This window comes from Haliotis rufescens, unplaced genomic scaffold (genome assembly GCF_023055435.1).
Source record: "Haliotis rufescens isolate VD_foot unplaced genomic scaffold, xgHalRufe1.0.p SCAF_3, whole genome shotgun sequence".
Taxonomy (NCBI): Eukaryota; Metazoa; Mollusca; class Gastropoda; order Lepetellida; family Haliotidae; genus Haliotis; species Haliotis rufescens.
In genome coordinates, this window is record NW_025964001.1 from 36,825,622 (window position 1) to 36,847,880 (window position 22,259).

General features: G+C 39.7%; 1 protein-coding gene across 6 annotated transcripts in view; it reads left to right on the forward strand.

Annotated features, from left to right (window-relative positions):
- LOC124118948 (HEAT repeat-containing protein 5B-like) overlaps positions 1 to 22,259 on the forward strand; it is a 126,419-nt gene that overhangs the window by 88,915 nt on the left and 15,245 nt on the right. For 5 of the 6 annotated variants that reach the window (XM_046481289.2, XM_046481295.2, XM_046481280.2 and 2 more), the window contains exons 8-21: positions 3,938 to 4,187; positions 4,693 to 4,845; positions 8,352 to 8,602; positions 9,255 to 9,366; positions 9,941 to 10,093; positions 11,912 to 12,011; positions 12,351 to 12,460; positions 13,510 to 13,673; positions 15,919 to 15,951; positions 18,176 to 18,250; positions 19,339 to 19,545; positions 20,326 to 20,394; positions 21,454 to 21,575; positions 21,940 to 22,099. In XM_046481289.2, coding sequence (XP_046337245.2) covers positions 3,938 to 4,187; positions 4,693 to 4,845; positions 8,352 to 8,602; positions 9,255 to 9,366; positions 9,941 to 10,093; positions 11,912 to 12,011; positions 12,351 to 12,460; positions 13,510 to 13,673; positions 15,919 to 15,951; positions 18,176 to 18,250; positions 19,339 to 19,545; positions 20,326 to 20,394; positions 21,454 to 21,575; positions 21,940 to 22,099 — 1,959 coding nt within the window. The remainder of the gene's footprint in view (positions 1 to 3,937; positions 4,188 to 4,692; positions 4,846 to 8,351; positions 8,603 to 9,254; positions 9,367 to 9,940; positions 10,094 to 11,911; positions 12,012 to 12,350; positions 12,461 to 13,509; positions 13,674 to 15,918; positions 15,952 to 18,175; positions 18,251 to 19,338; positions 19,546 to 20,325; positions 20,395 to 21,453; positions 21,576 to 21,939; positions 22,100 to 22,259) is intronic. The other variant, XM_046481325.2, reaches the window with a different exon arrangement.

The following is a 22,259-nucleotide window of genomic DNA, read 5'->3' on the forward strand; positions in this document are numbered from 1 at the left end:
AGGTTGCTATATGATATGATAATGGCCAATGGGAAAATAAGGAAATAAATAATAAACGTCATTCAAGATCTTGTGGCGTTTCTGTTATCGATAATGGTAGTCTTTAGGTCAGGTATTTATTTTGGTCTTTGTATGACTTCAGGCCTCATGTCTACACTCCTTTTTGGTCGCCTATCAGTCAAGTAAGGCAAAATTACCCCCAACACTTTCTTTTTACAAATGTGAAAAGGTAAATGAATGTAAACAGGCAAACTATTTAAAAAAGAAATAAAATAACTAAAAAATAATTTGATTCATTTTAGATACCAGAATTCTGAATTGGTTTTCTGTGAACATCTGACATATCTGATACTTCATGGTAATGTACATTGTTACTGATGTGGTCAGTATTCCCCAGAGTTCTATAAGACACAAACCTCAGGTGAGAGCTGTTATTTACAGTGAGAGAAGTGTAGTGCTCACAGAGATTGTGGGAGATTGGTGATGATGGAAATAGGTCTTTGATGAACCAGTGCCAGCTGATGGCCATATGATTCGGTCATATAGAAAGGCCAAGGGTCAATTGAAGCATTATGGGAAGGTGGAGTAGGTTGGCATAACATCTCCAGCTCATCAAAGTGATGATGGGTAGATACAAGAGGAGATTGCAGGTCATCGGGGCAGGCGCTTGACCTGGGGGTGGGGTGAGCAAAGGTGGGGGGGCAGTGGAGGGGAGAACAATAGGACCAGGGGGATTTGTTTAATGCAGATGTAATGTGTCTGTTATTAGCTTCTGTTTGGCTGTTCTGATGTATTCAGATATGTGTCTCTTTTCCAAAATTAATGGCACCATGTACATAGTAATTAATCAGTAGATAAAATAAATCTTTATCTAGTCAGTATTTATGAGGTAAAATGACCATAAAATAGAATGAAAGATAACATAAATATTTGTAAAACAAAATCATCACTATCATTTTGTCTTTATCACACAAATTGGGTGATTAATAAAATAAGATTGCAAAGATAGTACTTAAAAGAATTGAGGGTGTATTTAAAGTACCGTATTTGTCGTAATAAGCGTCCTCGGTAATATTTGCTGATATATTGGCTAGTGAACAATCCCAATTAGCACCCCTTGCGATTGATCAATCTACACAAGACTTATTTATTCGTGTAATATATGTGTGTTATATGCATCGTTAATTATGGGAAATTAAATTCTGAAATGCATCTGTCGTATATAAACATATCAGGCTGTCAGCACAAACCACAAAATTTACAATCGTTCAACTCTGTTGTTTTTTCACCAAAATAATATTCTAATAAGAGCCCCCTATTTCTAATTTTGAGAGCACTCTGGGCGCTTATTATGTCAAATACGGTATAATATAGCTGTAGTATAAATGTCTATTTATGTTGAAATGACAAGAGATTAAGATCCAATTCATTGTGAAGTAAAAATCAACTCAAAATGAACTTTATAACAAAACATTTTTGATTGAATACAATGAAAGAACCTTTAAGCCTTTACCACCGATCACATTAGTGAACCTAGACTTGCCTTATTATAGATTCCATACGTCTTGTGGAATGACACACACTCATGAGTGTGTGAAAAAAACAAGGGTCAATTGGTACTTCTAGGACACGTTGAATAAGGTTCAAACATAATTAATTAATATATGCTGCATGAGAATATTATGAAGGTTTACCCTGTATAAATTAAGTAGATGAAAATTATAGCTTATGAAGTGTCACAGAGTTTCATATGGCTAATATTTCATTCTTTTTACCTCTTATAACCCAAGGGTTGTATATATCGGTACAATAATAATTATATAATATATATCGTGACCGCAGTGTTTATTATAATTATACTGCAAAGGCCTGCATATCTTGTTCATGATGAACATATGTCTAAATACCATATCTCGTGATGAAAGGTTAACTTATACCTCCTTTAGTAAGTGATGCAAGCATACCCAGCTACTGAGGGACTGGGCTGTGGGGTTGACACCAGCATGTGATGCACGTGCAGGCTGGTGCACAGTAGGAAGTGCGCAGTTGAGGGTGCGGCTTGAGTGTAACTCTTATAATGTCTGTTAATACCACTAAAATGTTATAGATTATAATTTTTACCATTAGGTAGATGGCAACTCTCTAGCAGGTAGTTTCTGCTGACTAGTGATAATATTAATTAATTTCTAACCCTATTGAAGGGAGTTAGTATGTTTTTACGCCACTTTCAGCAATATTCCAGCACTATCACGGTAGGGAACGAGTAGGGTCAGCCATACCGACAGTTGTAGCAAGTGATTTAGGATCTTTTATATCTCCCACCTCATTCTAACAATAAACATTTATCTTAATGACACAGACAATGTCTCCAGTTCACATTAATTACATCTTCTAAACTGAAAATGATTGACAGACCCTTGAGTTTTGTCAACCTTTAATGTTCCTACAGACATATGGACGTACTTGTACCAGCGATAATCTATGTCAGCAATGTGTAAAAATGTCTGGCCTGAATGAAAACCGCATGCTGTCATGTTGGAAGGTTTAGTTTGCTGTGGCATGTTCTCACAGCGATCAGTTTACACCTGGTGGCTGTCCCCTTGCCCCCAGATATTATGAGCGTTGTCACTTAGCTTTTGCTTATTGTTGTGAAATATCGTTATTATGTAATTACACTTGAGAGGTCCAAGTTTATTGAGATTCCTGTCTAAATTGTAAATATACTTGACAGTTTGAGGCCAACATGTGTGAACTGGTGTTTAAAAACGCAAAAGCCAAGGGATATTTGAAAGTTTACAGTAGATTTCAATGCTGATTTAATAGGATGAGGCTTCCAGGATAAATACAGATATTTATCAACATAGACTTACATTTAGTCTCTAAAATATATAAGTTTGATAGAAACGAGCAACTTCATTCTAATTGAAAAGGAGCCCCAGTGAGATGGGAGTTTCAGAACCTTTGCAAAATCTAGACTTGTTTCATTTAGGAGTATAGCATTACTGTTAGGCGGAATGAAAAATAATATGGTTCAGGGACTGAACAAGGTGAGCTATGAATAAGACACTGTTGTTTTGTGTGCAGATAATTATGAAACAAACTCCACTCCAGTCTTAGTCATAGCAAGTAGTCTTCAGCTGTGGTCAGAATGGCTACCTATTGGTTGACATGTGTAATGTGTGGGGATTGTTGGCGGTATGGGTCCCCACTAACATCAGTGGTTGGAATGTGTGTCCTGGCTGTCTGGGTGACATTGTACCGTTAGTGCTGACTGTTGCTCATGCTGTCAACCACTGATCTGCTAGCCCAGGCTTCATAATTTATTGGCTATTGCATTACAGCTGGATATTGCTGAATGAAGCATAAAACAACATTCACTCACTCACCAATATGTTTATAATTGTTCATTTTGTCTCGAATTACTGATAGTCAACTTTCACTAATGTGGAAGGTATCAATGACATTCATCACTTTGGGCTTTCCTCAACATTTAGTCCTAAATATTTTAAGAATATTCCCAAAAGTGTAAACTTTCTTTTGATATGTAAAAGGAAGGATCGCCAAGAATCTGTTCATTTAAAAAAACTGAAACTGAAGAAATCTAGACTTGCCTGAGAGTTTTTGGATATTTTTTGTTACAGGGTCTGAATGAGATACATCTGTTTACTTGCCATGATGAATGATGAATGTCTTTGATACCACAATTAAATGATGATAGGTCCAGAACTGGGTTTAAAAAATAATTTTGTCCAGTTTACAACATCATCAAGTTGCAATTGCATGTTCGAATCCCCAGAAATGACGTCATTATAGAACAATGTTTTATTGTGAAATACACCACACTTTGTCCTTCATTGTTCTTTATCCCGTAGCTATCTTATATTGTTAACTTACCTTCCGTCCCAAGATTGTGACCCAGTTGTGAATGTGTTTGCAGGCGTACGTTGAGTTCATCAAGTGTATGGGTGGTCTGTGGCTGGAGAGGAACATCTCCATCTTCCTGAACCACATCCTGGAGGTGGTGGCCAACCCACGGGCCACTCCGTCCCACGTAGATGCTGTGTACGCCAGAAAGTGCGTCCTCTTCATCATCCGCTCCGCCATTGGGGGCATGCTGGGAGAGAAGGCACAGATCGCCGCGGCCAAAGAAATATGTCAGATCATCATCAAGCAAATGAACTCAGTTGGTAAGACAGTTTACTCTGTTAGTTATAATGTTCTAGGAGCCAAATGACAAGCATGAGTGAATGAAAATATTCTCTTGACTCTTGAACTTTCTTTGTAAAGGAATTCTTGTGAGGATTCTTTGACAGAAGATCCCCATGTTTCATAAAGCCAGCTAAAATGAAGATGGCTGATGATAATTTGTAACCTGGCTGATGATGTGTCATTGTTGGTCATGATATCAACCACTGGTTTGCTGGGCCCAGAGTTGGTTATTTATGGGTAGTTGTAATATGGCTGGAATAGTGGTGACTAAAAAGTGAAACAACATTCACTCGCTCTCATTGTTCCTTTCATTCTCTTGAATGTACTTTTTAATATTGTGTTAAAACTAAGATGTTATTATAGTGAGTGAGGGAGGAGGAACTTCTCCCAGCACATACATGTTATCTTAGAATGTTTTCAATTGTACCATTTTATCAAATTTAGTGAAATTCACTTTTCATCTCAAGACAATTCTGTGTTCAGGTGAAGCTACCATCGACGCTGCGGAAGGGAAGTCCCAGGGTGCGGATCTCACCGCCAGTCAGCATGTGTTGGTGTGTGCTCTGCATGAACTCGGCAGCCTGGTGCTCAGGCTGGGCAGCTCAGCAAGTCCACTTGTTGCTGAACCCGCTACAGGTGAGGGACATTATGCTTTAATCTACAACAGCGTTGTCTTTGCTACTTGTCCTTGAACCTGTTACTGTCGTGGGACATGCTTCCAGGTTTGATTCCAGGGACATGATTTTCCTTTATGGCAGTTCATTTAGTCTTGCTGAACCTGCTCCAGTTAGGGCATATTTTATGATGGCAGTTCAGTCAATCAACTTGTGACTGAAGCAACTACGGAGGGCCACAAACTTACATCAGGCAGCTTGCTAGTTTAGCGATTCGACTTTTTAAAGCTTGAATAAGGATACTCACACTAAATTAGGTAGATTAGTCAGTTGAGAGGGATATTATCGGTAAAGTTCATACCTGGATGTGAGTTAAGCCAGCCTAGTTGTGTCCATGGGTGAGACATGTGTTTCATAACCACTGTGATCACATTTGACCCATGAATAGGTCTTCAACAACCCATGCTTGCCGTAAAAAGCGACCATGTTTGTTGTAAAAGGGGACTAACGGCATCAGGAGGTCAGGCTCGCTGACTTGGTTGATGCATGTCATCGTATCCCAATTGCATGGATCGATACTCATGATGTCAATCACTGGATTGTGTGATCCAGACTCGATTACTGACAGACCGCTGTCATATAGCTGGAATATTGCTGAGTATGGCATTCAACAACAACAACAACAAAAAGAAGAAGAAAAGATGGGTGATGTTTGACTGCCAGTAGTCACTGAGTGTCATGTATGTTATAAGGACCTTCAGAGTCTGAAGTAGATGAGGTGACCATGATGTGTTTTGGAAAACTGTAGGGAGCATGGGTGGCCCAGTCGTCTAAGGTGCCACGATTTGCTGTGCAGAGTTGCGTCCCTTGGGCATGGCAGAAACCTATGATTGTGGGTTCGAATTACGGTTTCGCCCCGATTATGTTTCTAGGTTTGTCAGCACCATACCCGTGCACATGGGTTTCACCGAAGTGGTAAACATCGGCATCACTTAGGGCTTTCCTCCCACATTAAGCTGACACGCCGTGATATAACTGGAATACTGTTAAAAGTGGCGTTAAACCCGATTCACTCACTCATTGGAAAACTAACATCATGGGAGGGTAGCCATTGATTGGTTTATCTGGACATTTTCAGAGCAGAACCCTCCACACACTTCATTCAATCTAGGATCCTATCTGACTTAGTTTATTGTGATTGCTGGATGGAGAACATTTACTGTTTGTCATAGCATCGTTTAGAGGCATTAGCAGGCCTGCCTTATCAGACTGAGACAACACTGTGTTGTCTGATGACTGCTGGGTCAATAATCATGCTGATAACAGCAGAAATATTGCTGACTTTCAATTTACACTTATCAGTTAAGCGGAATATATTTTGTGATGTTATCACATTGTTGTGTTCATGTAAATTACGAACAAGTTAGACATGGCTATAGGTTTCTTGTCCTCTTGGAGAAAGCAGTTAGAATAATTGCCAGGGAACAAGAGTAAACAAACCAAACTTAACCCTTCAGACATTGCTGCTGCCAACTCTTTACCCTTAGAAAGCTGGTTTACCTCTTGGTGTGTGGAGTATAAGTCAACCCATGAAGACCTGGGATAGAATTGTCTTCAGCAACCCATGCTTGCTGTTAAAGGTGACTTTGCTTGTAAGAGGTGACGAACAGGACCGGATGGTCAGGCTTGCTGACTTGGTTGAAGCATGTCATTGTATCCCTCTTGTGTGGTTTGACAATCAGTTAATGTCCTAGAACATGAAGCTGTCTGAAAGCCTTTATGACACTTATTTTTGTCAAACAACCCTCTTCCAAACAAACTACACCAAAACAAACAAAAACAGACTAACCAAAAAATACGAGAAAGGTTTGGGTAAGTTTGTGTCTACAGTTCACCATTAAATCATGCATTTTATTTGCCAACTGTCTTCACCATTTCTAATTATTGATGGCCAAAACATGCAGAAGAGGTTGAAATAGGATGGCATGTATCACAAGAACTTTGTTTTTCTTATTTGAGAAAGAGATCCCTCACTGCAATCTCCTCAATATCTGAAATGCCCTGGCTCTGATGTTACAATCTATAGCTGACATGACTTATCTCCCCTGTCATTTACATCCTGGAAGGTAACTGTTCATCCGCTGGCCCTGTTGTTGTCATCATATTGACAGAGATAGCCAAGGAAAATGGAAAAGTAATAGGAATTGTCTGTCTCCAGCCTAAAAATTCATGAGTTATGTGTAAAGTAAAGTTATCTTCTCTGATGAGGTGATATCAGCTGTATCCGACATTGCTTGGGACGGTGCCCAGAAGGAGGGCTGCTCTGATAGCGTCATGCCAACTTTCTATTCTTTGCCCATCTATCAGGACTTTATCAAAATGAGAATATTCTGAAAAAGATAAATGTCTGTTTTCTGATGCATAATATCCCATTTAGCATCACCGGTTCATTCAAAACAGCGTTAAACCAAACTCTCGCTCACTCATTACCGGTATAAGAAATTGCTTATCTGTACAATGCATTAAATTGCAGTCATGCCGTGCAAAGTGTTTTGTTATCAAATTTCAAGTAGGAGTTACTTTAATTGCTTTAAATTCAGGCTTGAGATAATGATTACATGTAGAATTTATCTGATGGAGTGAATCCCACATAATGATTTATCGCAGGTCAATTTATTTATTTATTTATTTTAAACACTTTTGACTGCTGTTTGTTATAGTTAGTCAAAGTTATTTGTGGAGATTGTTTCAGTCAATAGATATCCCTTTGTCTGTCATCCAATGTGATGTTAACAGATGCAGATAGCTCATGGACAGATTCTGAATGAAAAAATGTGGCATCAGTTACATACAGGTGTTTCACAGTGTTCTGATAATTTTACTTCGTGGAATGTATAGACAAGCTTACACATGTGGTGTCAGAGTTGATGTACTGTATGTTCCTTTCCTTAGCAATCATGTAAACATTTCAAAAGATCATTTGTTTTCAACATATCACAGATGCTTTGAAAGAAGAAACAGCATATGTATACAACTTTATATTTTGGGACAATGGACTTGGGTATATCTTTGGTTCCAAACTAAATCCCCTTGACAGGCAAATTGGGAATAAAATCATTAGAAGTATCTCATGAAACATTAAAACATCAGAAGTATTTAAATCAATTCAATAATGTAAATTTTAGGATTAAACCTCTTCCCATTTACGTGACTTGGGAAAATTTAATTCAAATTTGGGATTTTTTATTGACATTTGCTACAGCTGTGAATATCATCATCTCAGCAGGTCTATATTAATACCCGAGTCCGTTGCCCATTTCGGTATTAGGTCTAGATTCGTGTAAGTGTTTTGTATCAAACTGAGACATTGTCTTTGCATAAACGGGGCAATCATTAGCTGTTAGTGACATACATCATAATATTATGATAAGCATTAAAAAATCATGGTTGAACGACCTGAATAAAACTTGGTACACCTGCCAAGTTTCCTGAGGAGAGTCCCCCTTTAACTTTGCATGTTGTTCACAGGTATCATTGAGCCTGTGGTGTCTGTGCTCATCCATCCAAGTCATGCTGCCCGTCTGTCGGCGTCGTGGTGTCTGGGCAGCATCGCTGTAGCTCTGCCGTCACAGTTGACGCCCCTGCTGGACCGGTGCGTGGAGAGGATGGAGAAGCTGAAGTCGTCCCCGGAGGCTGTGTCTGGCTATAGCAGTGCACTTGCAGCACTACTAGGAGGGGTCTACCAGTGCCCTCTAGGCATTCCACACGCAAAAGGAAAGGTGCGTAGTCATCGGATGTGTCATTTACACTGCAGGCACTTACTATCCCCCTCCATGAAGTGGAAGAGGGATATAAGAATGGGTGCTGTCCATCCATCACGTTTCGTTTATGGATCAGAACTCAAAAACCATGAGAGATATCTTAACCAAACTTGTCACATAGATAGGTCAAATGGTGAACTGGCGCCTTTTGATAGTTTGGGATTTATTTATTTATTATTATTTTAAAAATCTTTTTGAGTTTCCATGGCAACAACTTTGACTAGAACTGAAAATGGCGGCCGTGCTCCACACAACCGGACATGTCATATTGGTGCGGATATGAGTATTTCATGCTTGTTTTCATGGCTATCTGGAAATAACCAAATCGTTACCCTGACAAACCAGTGGTTGATGGCATGAGCAACAATTAATGATATTGGGCTTTGATTCTTTTATCATAGAAAATGTGAGAAGAGACTTTAATTCATGAGACATGATACACTTCCATGTAATCCTGTCATGATTTCAGCCATTTTTTTTTTGTTGTTGTCTTATTTAATCCTTTTTTTCCCCTCCTTTTTTTTCAATTTATCTTTTATTCTTTAGAATGATCATGGTTTTACATTAAGATTCCAAGTGTTATTTTAATCCTTCTTTGTTCTAATTCCAGCAAATCTTCACAATAGCAGAGGAGTTGTTGAGGACAGCGTCCCAGAACAGTCGTCTGTCTCTGCAGAGAACCCAGTCAGGCTGGCTTCTGCTGGGGGCCCTCATGACTCTAGGTACAGCAGCACTCTAACATTCTCATGCTTCCTCGCCTGATACTCAGGCTGTGTCTTATTCCTGGGTAGAATTTCAATACATACTACTCAATTTATGATAGGGATAATCCAATATGTCAGAAAAAATTATTTATACACTTGACATGATATGAAAATCGTTTTAATGTATCATGGAAATATAGCACATCCCTATCAAAAGTGGAGCAGTATATGTCACAGAGAATGGGCACATATCATCTTAGGCACTGTGCAGATTTACCCCCCTTAGTTGTGACAGGATCAGTCAAGAATCTTGCTGATAATTATCTTTAGTTTGTTAGCACCATACCAATGCTTATTGATTTTACCTTAGTGTTGAATATCTACAGTCTGCTTCATTTTGGGCTTTCCTCTCACATTCAACTGATATATTATGGTATAGCTGAAATACTTTTCACAACAGTGTTTCTCCCAACCCCCTCAATGTAGTCACAAGAATGTTGATTTGGCTATATGGCTAAGAACTTGAAATATTCGAACTTTACTTCTACCCACAGATTCTTCCCTTAAAGCATAATGTACCTCAATGTTACAGGTCAGTCAGTTGTCAAGAACCATCTTCCCCGCATGTTGCTGCTGTGGCGAAATGCCTTCCCACGATCAAGTCGAGAGCTGGAGTCCGAGAAGGTGCGGGGTGATGCCTTCACGTGGCAGGTTACGCTGGAGGGACGAGCCGGCGCTCTTGGCGGTGAGGACACCACAATAACATGATCATATTACCTAATACAATATGAGGGTTGACAGTTGGTGCTGATATCCTAGTAGATAACATTACAACGAATTTCTATCACAATGCATTGGAGTCCATTGTGACCTCATGGATTACCATGACATCACTAATCTCTCTGCCTCTGAAGCTGGTTAGCAGTGCTATTTAAAATGGGGACAGTGGGTATTACTGTTTACAAACTGGGAAACATTAGAAGAATAATTTTGGATGATAAATGGATCTCACCATTGTGTTTTTCATATTAAAACATTTTTTATCAAATGATACTTGGGTGAGATTTTCTCTGTGTTCAGCAGATCTATCAACAGCTTGGGTTGAATGTACACTAGTGTTATTGTTTTTGTATTGCCTGTTTTGGACTATTGGAATGCATGGGTAGTTGATTAGTCCTTGTTATGTATTAGCAGTTAGTATTTGGTGGGGAAGAAAGATATACCAAGTATTCATTTAAGCTCTGTGGTATATTTGACAAATCCTTAGATCAAGTTTTGTAGACAGGGATCCTGTGGGGATTTTGGGAAATGTTTCTCCAGTGTTTGTTGTGAGAGATGAAATGAATTGGGTGGTCAGGCTCAGTGACCTGGCTGATTGAGTGTCACAATAGCCAGACAGCTTAGAACTTTGCTCATTATGTCAACCACTGGTTTGTCATGTCAACCACTGGTTTGTCTGTTGTTATATCAACTACTGGTTTGTCTGTCATAATGTCAACCACTGGTTTGTCTGTCATAATGTCAACCACTGGTTTGTCTGTCATAATGTCAACCACTGGTTTGTCTGTCATTATATCAACCACTGGTTTGTCTGTCGTTATATCAACCACTGGTCTGTCTGTCGTTATAACAACCACTGGTTTGTCTGTCGTTATGTCAACCACTGGTTTGTCTGTCATAATGTCAACCACTGGTTTGTCTGTCATAATGTCAACCACTGGTTTGTCTGTCGTTATATCAACCACTGGTTTGTCTGTCATTATATCAACCACTGGTTTGTCTGTCATAATGTCAACCACTGGTTTGTCTGTCGTTATATCAACCACTAGTTTGTCTGTCGTTATATCAACCACTGGTTTGTCTGTCATTATATCAACCACTGGTTTGTCTGTCGTTATATCAACCACTGGTTTGTCTGTCGTTATATCAACCACTGGTTTGTCTGTCATAATGTCAACCACTGGTTTGTCTGTCATAATGTCAACCACTAGTTTGTCTGTCGTTATATCAACCACTGGTTTGTCTGTCATACTGTCAACCACTAGTTTGTCTGTCGTTATATCAACCACTGGTTTGTCTGTCGTTATATCAACTACTGGTTTGTCTGTCGTTATATCAACCACTGGTTTGTCTGTCATAATGTCAACTACTGGTTAGGGTGGTCCAGACTTGATACTATACAGCAATGTACAGCTGGAATATTGCTGACTGCAATGTAAAACAACATTCACTCACTTACTTCTTTGACAGGGTACCATGTGACAGCAGCACTGTCTGTCAGTAGTTGCCCCAGGTGGTCATCCAACCTCATACTGCTGTTCTTTGGCAGCTTCACTTGACCATTAGTTAATACTATCTAACATATTTATTTAATATTGACCAGTATTTCTTTGCATTTATGGAGGTTTAGCGTAAACAATAATCCAACAAAAGCTCCGCCCATTCTGTTATCAGCCAATCATTGGCTGTTCATCGCTGCTCATTGCCAATTTTTTTGTGTGAAAAGAAAACCGCCTTGGAATCCCTTGCAATTTATTTATTGTGTGATATGTGTGTGTTTCAGCTATGCATAGTTTCCTTCTGTACTGTCGGGAGTTGGTGACAGAAGATGTCATTCGCCGTCTGCTGGCACCGATGGAGTGTGCATTGCTCATGTTGTCACAGTAAGTCATCCTGCGATCATGATATCCTGTCACTAGGGAGGTAAAGCATAAGATATCCATAGGGAGGTAAAATAAAAGATATTCATTGAGAGTTAAGATATAAGATATGCATGACTTTCGGTTTATAGTTTGAAGTGCCTTTTGGGGCGTCGGGTAGCCTAGTGGTTAAAGCGTTCGCTCGTCACGCCGAAGACCCGGGTTCGATTCCTGACATGGGTACAATGTGTGAAGCCTATTTCTGGTGTCCCCCGCCGTGATATTGCTGGAACATTGCTAAAGGCAGCGTAAAATCAAACTCACTCACTTGAAGTGCCTTTCAGTGTTGTCTTGAACTTTCAGCCTTCCAAGCATCATCAAGCTGTATGGTCCCCACCTGAAGGCCAGCGCCGCCATGGTGAGACTGAGAGTGTATGACGTGCTGTCACTGCTGCCGCCAGAATCCTTTGATGGTAGGTTTCTTATACCACTTCTAGTGTATGAAGTGTATGACTCGGGCGGCTTCCGGGTTAAAATATGTCCCCAGCTACCTGTGCTTGTCGTAAGAGGTCAGGAAAGGATTCAGTGGACAGGTAACTTGGTAATTTGTATGTAATTGTATCCTTGCATGTCATTGTACCCTAACAGGATTGTTTAGAGGCCACTCATATAGCTGGAAGATTGCTGAGTGCAGCGTTAAACAACAAACAAGGAACTATATGAACTGTCAAGGTAATATCTATTTTCTAGTGTGAAATCCATGCATACTTTCTGAGGACCTCATTGGGATATTGGGGCAGGTTTGGTAAATTGCATGTCATTGTACCCTAACAGGATTGTTTAGAGGCCACTTATATAGCTGGAATACTGCTGAGTGCAGTGTTAAACAACAAACAAACAAAGAACTACATGAATCCCTCTTTGGGATTCTGGGGCAGAATAGACATCCAGAACCCAATACTTGTTGTAAGAACAATGATTGGGTGGTTACAATGTGGAACCTGTTTGGTTGTGTGTCATCCTCCCAGACTTATGCTGAATGGTGTGCCTGGTTTTGATTATTTACAGTCGCTGGAATATTGTGGACAGTTGTATAAAACAACATTGACCCACTCATTTAGTAATTAAAGGCAAAAGTGACTGGTGTTTTACTGTACAAGCGTTGTTCCTGATCATGTGATCACAATATCAGGGTATGAAACTCCCAAAAATTTCAGCCAGACCACAGGACTGGCTAGCTGAAATACTTGCCAGCCCTGACCAAAACCTGCCTGCTCACTAGAATCATATGTTTCTCAGGATAAGCTAACGGGATTTCTTTTTGGTTACATTTTATCATTCATCTTTACATGTGAATTAATGATTATCATCGGGAAATATTTAGAATATTGTCACATATGAAACATAACCCGACCGTCGGGCAGGGGGATTTGAAAATCTGGCAGCCCGAGTTGAAATCAACCCGTCTCGGACGGTCGGGCAGGCAGGTATTTCGAACACTGACAATATGCTTCTGTTCTAGGAATGTTTCCGATGCTGTTGCGAGAGCTGGTTGCAGAGTTTACCTTGACCGACAATCCAGCAACAACAACGACTTCGCTGTTGCGATCCATGTGCCACGTTGACGACAGTGTCATACTGGGGTCATGGCTGCAAGAGACGGACCACAAGGCCATTGAGGACCAGGTAGGACTCCTGCGAAGGCCATCTGTGTAGAACACGGGCCATCTACAACATTGTTACATTTAACATACACTACTTCAGCACGTTGGGATATTTGGCTGTTACAGTTTTACACTCCTGGAACATCATGGGTATATCATTTATACACTGTTGGAAAATACATGGGTAGTGGAACACCTAGGGGATATCATTGTTATATACTATTGGAACATAAAAAGCACTGGAACACCTTGGGGATATCATATTTATGCACTGTTTGAAAATACAAAGGGTAGTTAGACAGCTTGGGGATATTATGTTTATATGCTTGTGGAACATAGATAGGCAACATGAGCACTGTTTTACACAAGTGAAAGATTTATGTAAACAACAAAACATTTTGAAGAAACTACATTATAACAGCTAGGAAGATATCACAGTTTACCGAGCAAGCATTCTAACAAGGAGACAATACAGGAATATCACAATAATTTTGCAGTAGAACTAGTACCACATGTGTACAAGAACACCATGATGATACCACAGTTTTACACCAGTAGAACACATGTATAGGAACGCCACAAGCATATGAAAGCTTGACACTGTCATAACATGTACAAGAACACCATGGTGATACCACAGTTTTACACCAGTAGAACACATGTATAGGAACGCCATAAGCATATGAAAGCTTGACACTGTCATAACATGTAGAACACCTTGATGATACCACAGTTTTACTCCAGTAGAACACATGTATATGAACGCCACAAGAATATGAAAGCTATACACGATCATAACAAGTACAAGAACACCATGATGTCACACATATATACGAGTATAACTCACATATCTTTGTGCATGAACACTTTGAACTTGTCTGTAATGTTTCAGCCTTCTCTTTTCAAACAGTATGTTGTTGAACTAGTTCATATGATAAAGGAAATATTAGAATGTGATGTTGTTGAACAGTAGGATCATGGTGTTAACGCAGCTAGTTGTAATAGACATAATTATGGTGTAAGTGCTGAAAATGTGTTCTTTAATTGCATTAGAAACATTTGCACAAGATATCCAATTAATGATGAATCAGATCATCATAGTGGTAAACGTCTAAAAGTAAAACACACCGTGATACAACTGGAATACTGTTAAAAGAGTGGTGTTAAACATGACCCACTCACTCAATTCTTGGTTTGTCAGCACCATATCTGTGCTCGTGGGTTTCATCAAAGTGGTAAACGTCTGAGACCTGCATCACTTCGGGCTTTCCTCCCACATTAAGCTGACATGCCGTGATATAACTGGATACTGTTAAAAGCGGTGTTAAACCAAACTCACTCACTCACTCACTTTTGCCAGTCAATACATATATTGCTGGAGAATAATCTCATTTTCTCACCAGTAGAGCCGAGCACAGTCATCAGTAATAGCCATATTGAATGCAAATCTGTATCAATTTCATTCCAGGCTTATAATGTTCCTCAAAGGAAATGTTGTCCTAAGTCTATCGTAACTCCTTATCATTAAGCACATACTTACGATGATCATACCATCGGGGAATGAGGCCCTGGAATGACGGGGTGTCATCATCAAGACAATAAATTACTCCAATAATATATCTGTCAAAAACACCCGAAATGCCAACACTCTATAGAATAAGATTGAAGCCCCTCTTATATTTCTGGTGTGACTACATCCAGATACTCTCGTAAGTTGAAAACAAAGTAGAAAACAGGCCAAATTGTAAGATTTGTAGTTGTTTCATACACAGGATCATATTTCATAGCCAGATGCTCTATTTTTTCATATAAAGCAGATGTAATGTAAAGTTTTAACTCTCACTCACATTTCATAGAATGTATATAGACGTTCACATTTCTCCTCTCTCCTCACAGTCCTTTACAAACGAGTTGTGTTTGTCTTGGTTTGTTTACATGTTGACCCTTGATTTCGTCTCCATGTTTCTGTTGAGGATGAAGTCCTTGTTTTGTCTGTTTCTATGACCTTTGGCTTCCAACGTTTAATCACAAGAGCCTTATTGACTTTGTTTAATTGTATCATTTATGCTTTGGAATATGAAAGTATTTTGTCTTGCCCTTTCTTGTTGGCTGTTCGTTATTCACTAAACCCATCCTACTATTAGAACCCCAGGTATCAATTTGTTACTGTCCATTAGTGTGCAGTCTCATTTCCCAAACTCTTTCTCTTTCGTCCAACCATTGCTGCGTCAAATTGTTGTGAAGTCGACCTGTACCTTCTCTTGTAGATTGAACCTAATCGTAGGGTGGATAAGGAGTTCGTGAGTATTCCTAAAACAGCAACAACACTGACTGCACTTACAGATGTGTGCCCGTGCTGCTAATATGTCTTACTTTCAGCTCAACTTGGTGATCAAGCCTTCATCAATAGTCGGACACAAATTGGTCAAACATGACAAATAATTATTGGGGGGGCGGGTTGGTAACCTTGTGGTAAAGCGTTGGCTTTCAGCGGACAAGACCTGGGTTCGATTCCCCACGTACAATGTTTGAAGCCTCTTTCTGATGTCACCTCACCTAGTACAGCTGGAATATTGCGAAAATCCAAAATAATCCTGAATCACCCATTGACCTTTAAAGTAATATCCAGGAGTTACATCTTTGCTATGCAAACTTGGTTGTTTTAAATATGGAGCATGAATATTCATTTCAAACAGGTTATAAAGATTTTCTTAAAATATATTTGACTTTTTTTTTTTTCATGTAAATATTTGAATGCATATACTTCTAAAAAAAAGTGTTAATTGTTACATTCTGTTTTCATTATTCCATGCTGTATAATTACTGTATATAAGTTATTGGTGTCATCGTGCAGGTCTCAAGCTTGATCACCAATGTTGAAGTTTTGTTTTGGATGCTGTCATGACCAGCGGAGGGCCGTCTGCTGAGGTGCATGTTTCGAATGCGGCCAGTTTCATTGAGTTTATTTAGGTGTACGCCTGCTTCAATCAGATGCATCGTGAACCAGTAGTAAATATCTCCCAAAAACAATTCTCTCCTGTCTTCCATGCTCAAGGCAATCATTTTGATTATTAATGGTGACCCACCGGGAGAAAAGGGACCTTTATGGGTGCTCAGATACAATTGTGCCATGACGTCATAAAGATGTCAACTTACTTCTGTATAAATCGCTATGTGTGTTGACTGTACCAAAATATCTTATTTCTCTCTCATTAGTCCGTAATGTAATAAAAACCTTTAAAAACCTTTCAGCATACATGTCTTCTTTTAATTCAACACATTATGTCTAAAGACTGCAATTATTACATATTACTCTAAGTCGGAAAAAGAGTCCAAATGTTTGATGCCATGTATCTCTGTAATAAATATGAGTTGAAGCTTAGGAATTGGATTTTTGTGTTCCAAAGATACTGTAGTTTTAATATATAATGAAATGTCAAAATGTCAAATATTTTCACCCATAAGGTCACTTATCTCACAGTTGGTCACAATCATTAAAAGTTCCATAAAGTTCCAAAAGATTTGAGACAAGAGAGATTGGTTTTGAATGGAGGACAAGCTGATGACATGAACTCTATCGACTAACCATTCTAACTGAATGTTATTTCAGTCAATCATCACACATTTCCCCATCGAGTAGAAACTGACGATATCATGTTGGAAATGAGGCTGCACTACCCATAGTTAAATCTGACCTAGATTCGTTAGTTTCCATAACAGTTAGGAACTGTGTTACAAACCCGTCAAACTGTTCCCATTTAATAAACATACAATCGTTATAACTACAAAATTTGTCCCATTTTAAGAAACTACAGTGGCTATGACAAGATTAGTTTTGATATGTGACGGAGATGCACTTCAGGTTTTGAGAATGTACAAGGGAAGATCCCTTCCTTATTACTGCTGTGCTGCATGGTTTTATTTGTAGACTACTGTGTTTGCTTCTGTGTGTGAAAGGTGAATGTGAGTACGCGAAAACACTAAACGATCCTCTAGGGATGGAGACATAATGTGAAGAAATGTAAATGAATTGAAGCATCTAGACTCTGTGAACATCAGTTAAGGATCTGAGTGGCTTTTCATGACATCTGCCTTGGAATGAGCACGGCATGTGACTACAAAGTATTTTCACCCTAACATGACATTATACAAAGGGAGACAACCAGGATCTTCTCAGCATGCAGACACTCTAACAAATATCACTGTGTACTAACCAGACCCATCATGCTGCGTACTATCATATCTTATGATAAAAAATATTCACAAGCATTACATTATTGTGAGTTATTGTAAACATTGATGCAATTAGTTAGACACAACTTCTGTTCAGTGCTTCAGTCATTGTCATCAGTAAGATGCACATGGTTTAATTCCCATGTTCCGTGTAAGGTCTGTCATGAGGAAGTGTTCAGTACAGTTCACACAGAAGAATACAACTGCATCATGGAAACATGTTTTCTCTCAGGGTTAAGCAGATTTTGGTTTTCTTTCATACATTTTGAAGTCCATGTCGTCTGCTTTCAGCTACAGCCCAACAGCGCGTCTGGCTCGGGGGCTCTGGAGCATGATGCACAGTATCTTTATGCAAGATGTCCTCCGGTAAGTTAGAATTTCAGGAGTCAATTTCTTTCTATAGACGGGATATGTCCCATCACTCCACTGTCATCAGCACATACAGAACAGAACTTTATTTCACTCGGACCTTGGACCTCAGTATATGAGGTACGAACAAAGGGAGCGTAATGAGGCAGACATACAACTAGCCAGAAGTTTTCATAATGATAATGGTAAATTTACAAAATTCCTTACACGTATTTTGAGGAAATGAACAATTCCATAAATGTTTACACTCTTGAATGATTTTTACATTTATAATGGTATACAATTTACAACATCGTTAAAGCATGTACATTTGTAAATGTAATGGTATTCATCACCAGCATCCTTCATATCACATAATTTATAAATACATGCAGTTATTGGAGTGTTTTTCCATGTTCTTGTTTCAAAGATAACTGAAATGAGGATCAGATGTGGGGGTTATAATCCGGGTGATTGTATGTAGGCTAATCTCATTGTATCCAATCGACTCCCGGTTCGCCCTGATTATGTTTCTAGGTTTGTCAGCACCATACCCGTGCTCGTGGGTTTCACCAAAGTGGTAAACGTCTGAGACCTGCATCACTTCGGGCTTTCCACCCACATTAAGCTGACAGGCTGTGATATAACTGGAATAATGTTAAAAGTGGCGTTAAAGTCAACTCACTCACTCACTCACTCACTCACTCACTCACTCACTCACTCACTCACTCACTCACTCACTCACTCACTCACTCACTCACTCATTGTATCCAAACAGCTGTGATTATTGCTCATGCTGTGAGCCACTGGTCTCATGGATTTCTAGGCCATTATGTTATAGCTGTATACAAAAACTGTTCCAAGTAAATCAAACCAAACTCACTCACTTATCACTCAAACCTACAAGAGGGTTGGTATAAAAACATTGAACCAAATTAGCTTGTGGGTAGCCTACTGGAATGCAGCTGGTTCTGCAACGGGGCTGGGTTTGAATCCCAACATGGGTTCTGTTTCCCACATTTGTTAGCAATGAGAAAGATAACTAACTATTATCTGTAGTATCACATAACATATCAAGCTGTACAATGTGGTGCCTCTACTTACAGAGTGATCCTGTGCCAGGACCGTTGCCACTTGGTGTCGCTGTCATTGACAGCTCTGTACGATTGTATGGGTTCATCTTCCCCCGAGTAGCACACAAACATCGATATCAGATGCTCAACCACTTCAATGAATGTATCAAGCAAGCTAAATCGTCACGGCAACAGGCTGTCCAGATGAACATCTTCACTGCAGTGCTGTGTGCACTCAAGGTAGGGCCAATACCAACATGGAGGTCTAGTTGGAAATTGTTTGAAACTGAAGTCTCTCCATTATGCGAGAGAGTACCGACTGCTGAATGATGCCCACACTGAAGCACATGTAGCACATGTGGCGTCTCCTTAGACAAGAGACTTACCGTATTTGACGTAATAAGCGCCCACGGCGATAATTGCTAACATATTGACTAGTGAACAATCCCAATTAGCACCGCTTCCGATTGATCAATGTACACAAGACTTATTTATTCGCGTATAATACGCACTCGTGTGTTATAGGCACCTTTAATTATGGGCAATGAAATTCTGGAAAAATATAGCTGTCGTACATAAACATTTCAGGCTGTCAGCATAAACCATGAAATTTATTTCCAACTCTTGTTTTTACCACCAAAATAATATTCTAATAAGAGCCCCCTATTTCTAATTTTGAGAGCGCCCTGGGCGCTTATTACATCGAGTACGGTAGTTCGAAATGTGCCTGTGTTCACCCAGCAGTACCTGGAAGGATGAGATGGTAATGTCACTGTTAACCTTCTAGCCTCACAGACTGCTTGGTTTGTATACTCCCCAGGGAGCTGAGAATGAAAATCGTGTGCACATTGATCCATTTACTGGGTAGTAATATAGCACGTTAAGCATGCTTTAGGGTGTGAATATGCACACAATTATGCTTATTCAGAGATGTCAAACTCTGTTGTAGAAGCTTGTTTCATATGTGATATACCATTTTGTGCTATGGTAAGGTGAAATAATGACGTTTTGTTTCTACAGAGTCTGTCTGAAACAAAGACAAGCATCGGAACAGATGATGTAAAGAAAGCAGCCTTTTCCCTTATCATGGTAAGTCTAGCTCCGTGATGGAACAAAATATATGGTGAAACACTTGCACATCCTTGGATGTAACAAACACTTTTGAGAGTACTAGCCCTGAACTTGGCTCTTGGCATCTGTTTCAACAGATTTTAGTGTTATTATGTAGACTGTTATTTGCTGAGCTTACAAGACCGGACTGAATTTTACTAGATTTGGGCTTCAGACCAGTGGCTAAAGTCGCAGCCTAGATAACTATAAATACCCATGTCGATCCAGTAGGCAAGATATCATCAGCAGTGGTGGGATGATACATCGATGCATTTGTGGATCGCAATATTTTACTTCCTGATACAAGTATCGATCATAGTCACACTTAAGTAAAAAATATTACACCAAACAAACACTAGTTAGTAGTAAACATGTAAATATTTTCATCCTTTGTACCATAATTGACACTATCAACTGCAAATCATTTGTGTGCCAGGTGTTTGGCCATCTTGCCTGTGAAAAAGCTGGCTTATGCACCACAGATAAGAGCACATGCAAGTATCATGATGTGCATCGGATTGTGAGCAAGGTATCCCGATACATATCGGATCACACAGTTGGTGTATCGTCCTAGCCCTATTCATCAGGTGATCAGTTACTTCACTTGACATAGCTTCATGATATAGATCAGGCTTTCAGTCACTGGTTTGTCTGGTCCAGACTATGTACAGACCACAGTGATATAGCTGGAATATTGCTAACTGTGGCATTAAACAACATTCACTCACTAACTCGCCACCATTACAGTGGTGATACTATTGGAATAGCATTGCAATAGTAGGTTTAGTCACCCGTATCTGTTGTAACCTTGTGGGGGGGGGTGTGTGGTCGGGTAGCCTAGTGGTTATAGCGTTCGCTCGTCACGCCGAAGACCCGGGTTCGATTCCCGACATAGGTACAATGTGTGAAGCCCATTTCTAGTGTCCCCCGCCGTGATATTGCTGGAATATTGCTAAAAGCAGCGTAAAACCATACGCACTCACTCACTGTAACCTTGTGTTGTGACCATGTTGTACTTCATGGATTTGTATTACCCAGGGTGCACTGAGCAGCGCCAACCCTATCTTGAGATGTGCAGCTGGCGAGGCCCTGGGTCGGATGGCCCAGGTTGTCGGGGACAGCAGGTTCATAGCCGAGATGGCACAATACAGCTTTGATAAGTAAGTATTGGCATATCGGTATGTTATAAGTTTGGCCTCAATATTGGCAGGAGAGATATTTAAGTAGAAGGTTGAGGATTTACTGTAACTGTTTTATTTCGATTTTTGACATGATATTTTTACATTGAATAAAGATCCCATCTGTTTATAGCACTCATAAGAGATCATCTTTAAGATGCAGATAGTTAATGTATCCATACATACAACTTTCACAAGAATTTCAGTTGTTGAAAAATGTATCCATAAACAACATACATGCAACTTTCTTGGGAAACAAAGAAAGAAACTGACACATCACCTCAAACTTCCCTTGTAGTGAAAGTGTTTTTGTTCATTGTGTTGTAATTCTTTGCCTTTTGCCCAGATTGAAGTCTGCAAGAGATGTAGTGAGTCGGACGGGTCACTCCCTGGCTCTTGGCTGCCTCCACCGCTACGTAGGGGGGATGGGGTCTGGCCAGCATCTCAACACCAGCGTCAGCATCCTACTGGCTCTAGCACAGGACTTCAACTCACCTGTTGTACAGGTAAGCAGAGTCTTTATTGCAGAGTCATCCCAGGATGAATGAGTGACTGTCTTTTCCAGTGAGCATTTCTTGTGTATTTCAAGTCTATTTAGACATTATGACTGCTATAGTGTCTGCAGGTTTGTGAGTGTATTTGCAACAGTTGGACAAGTCTTCAGAG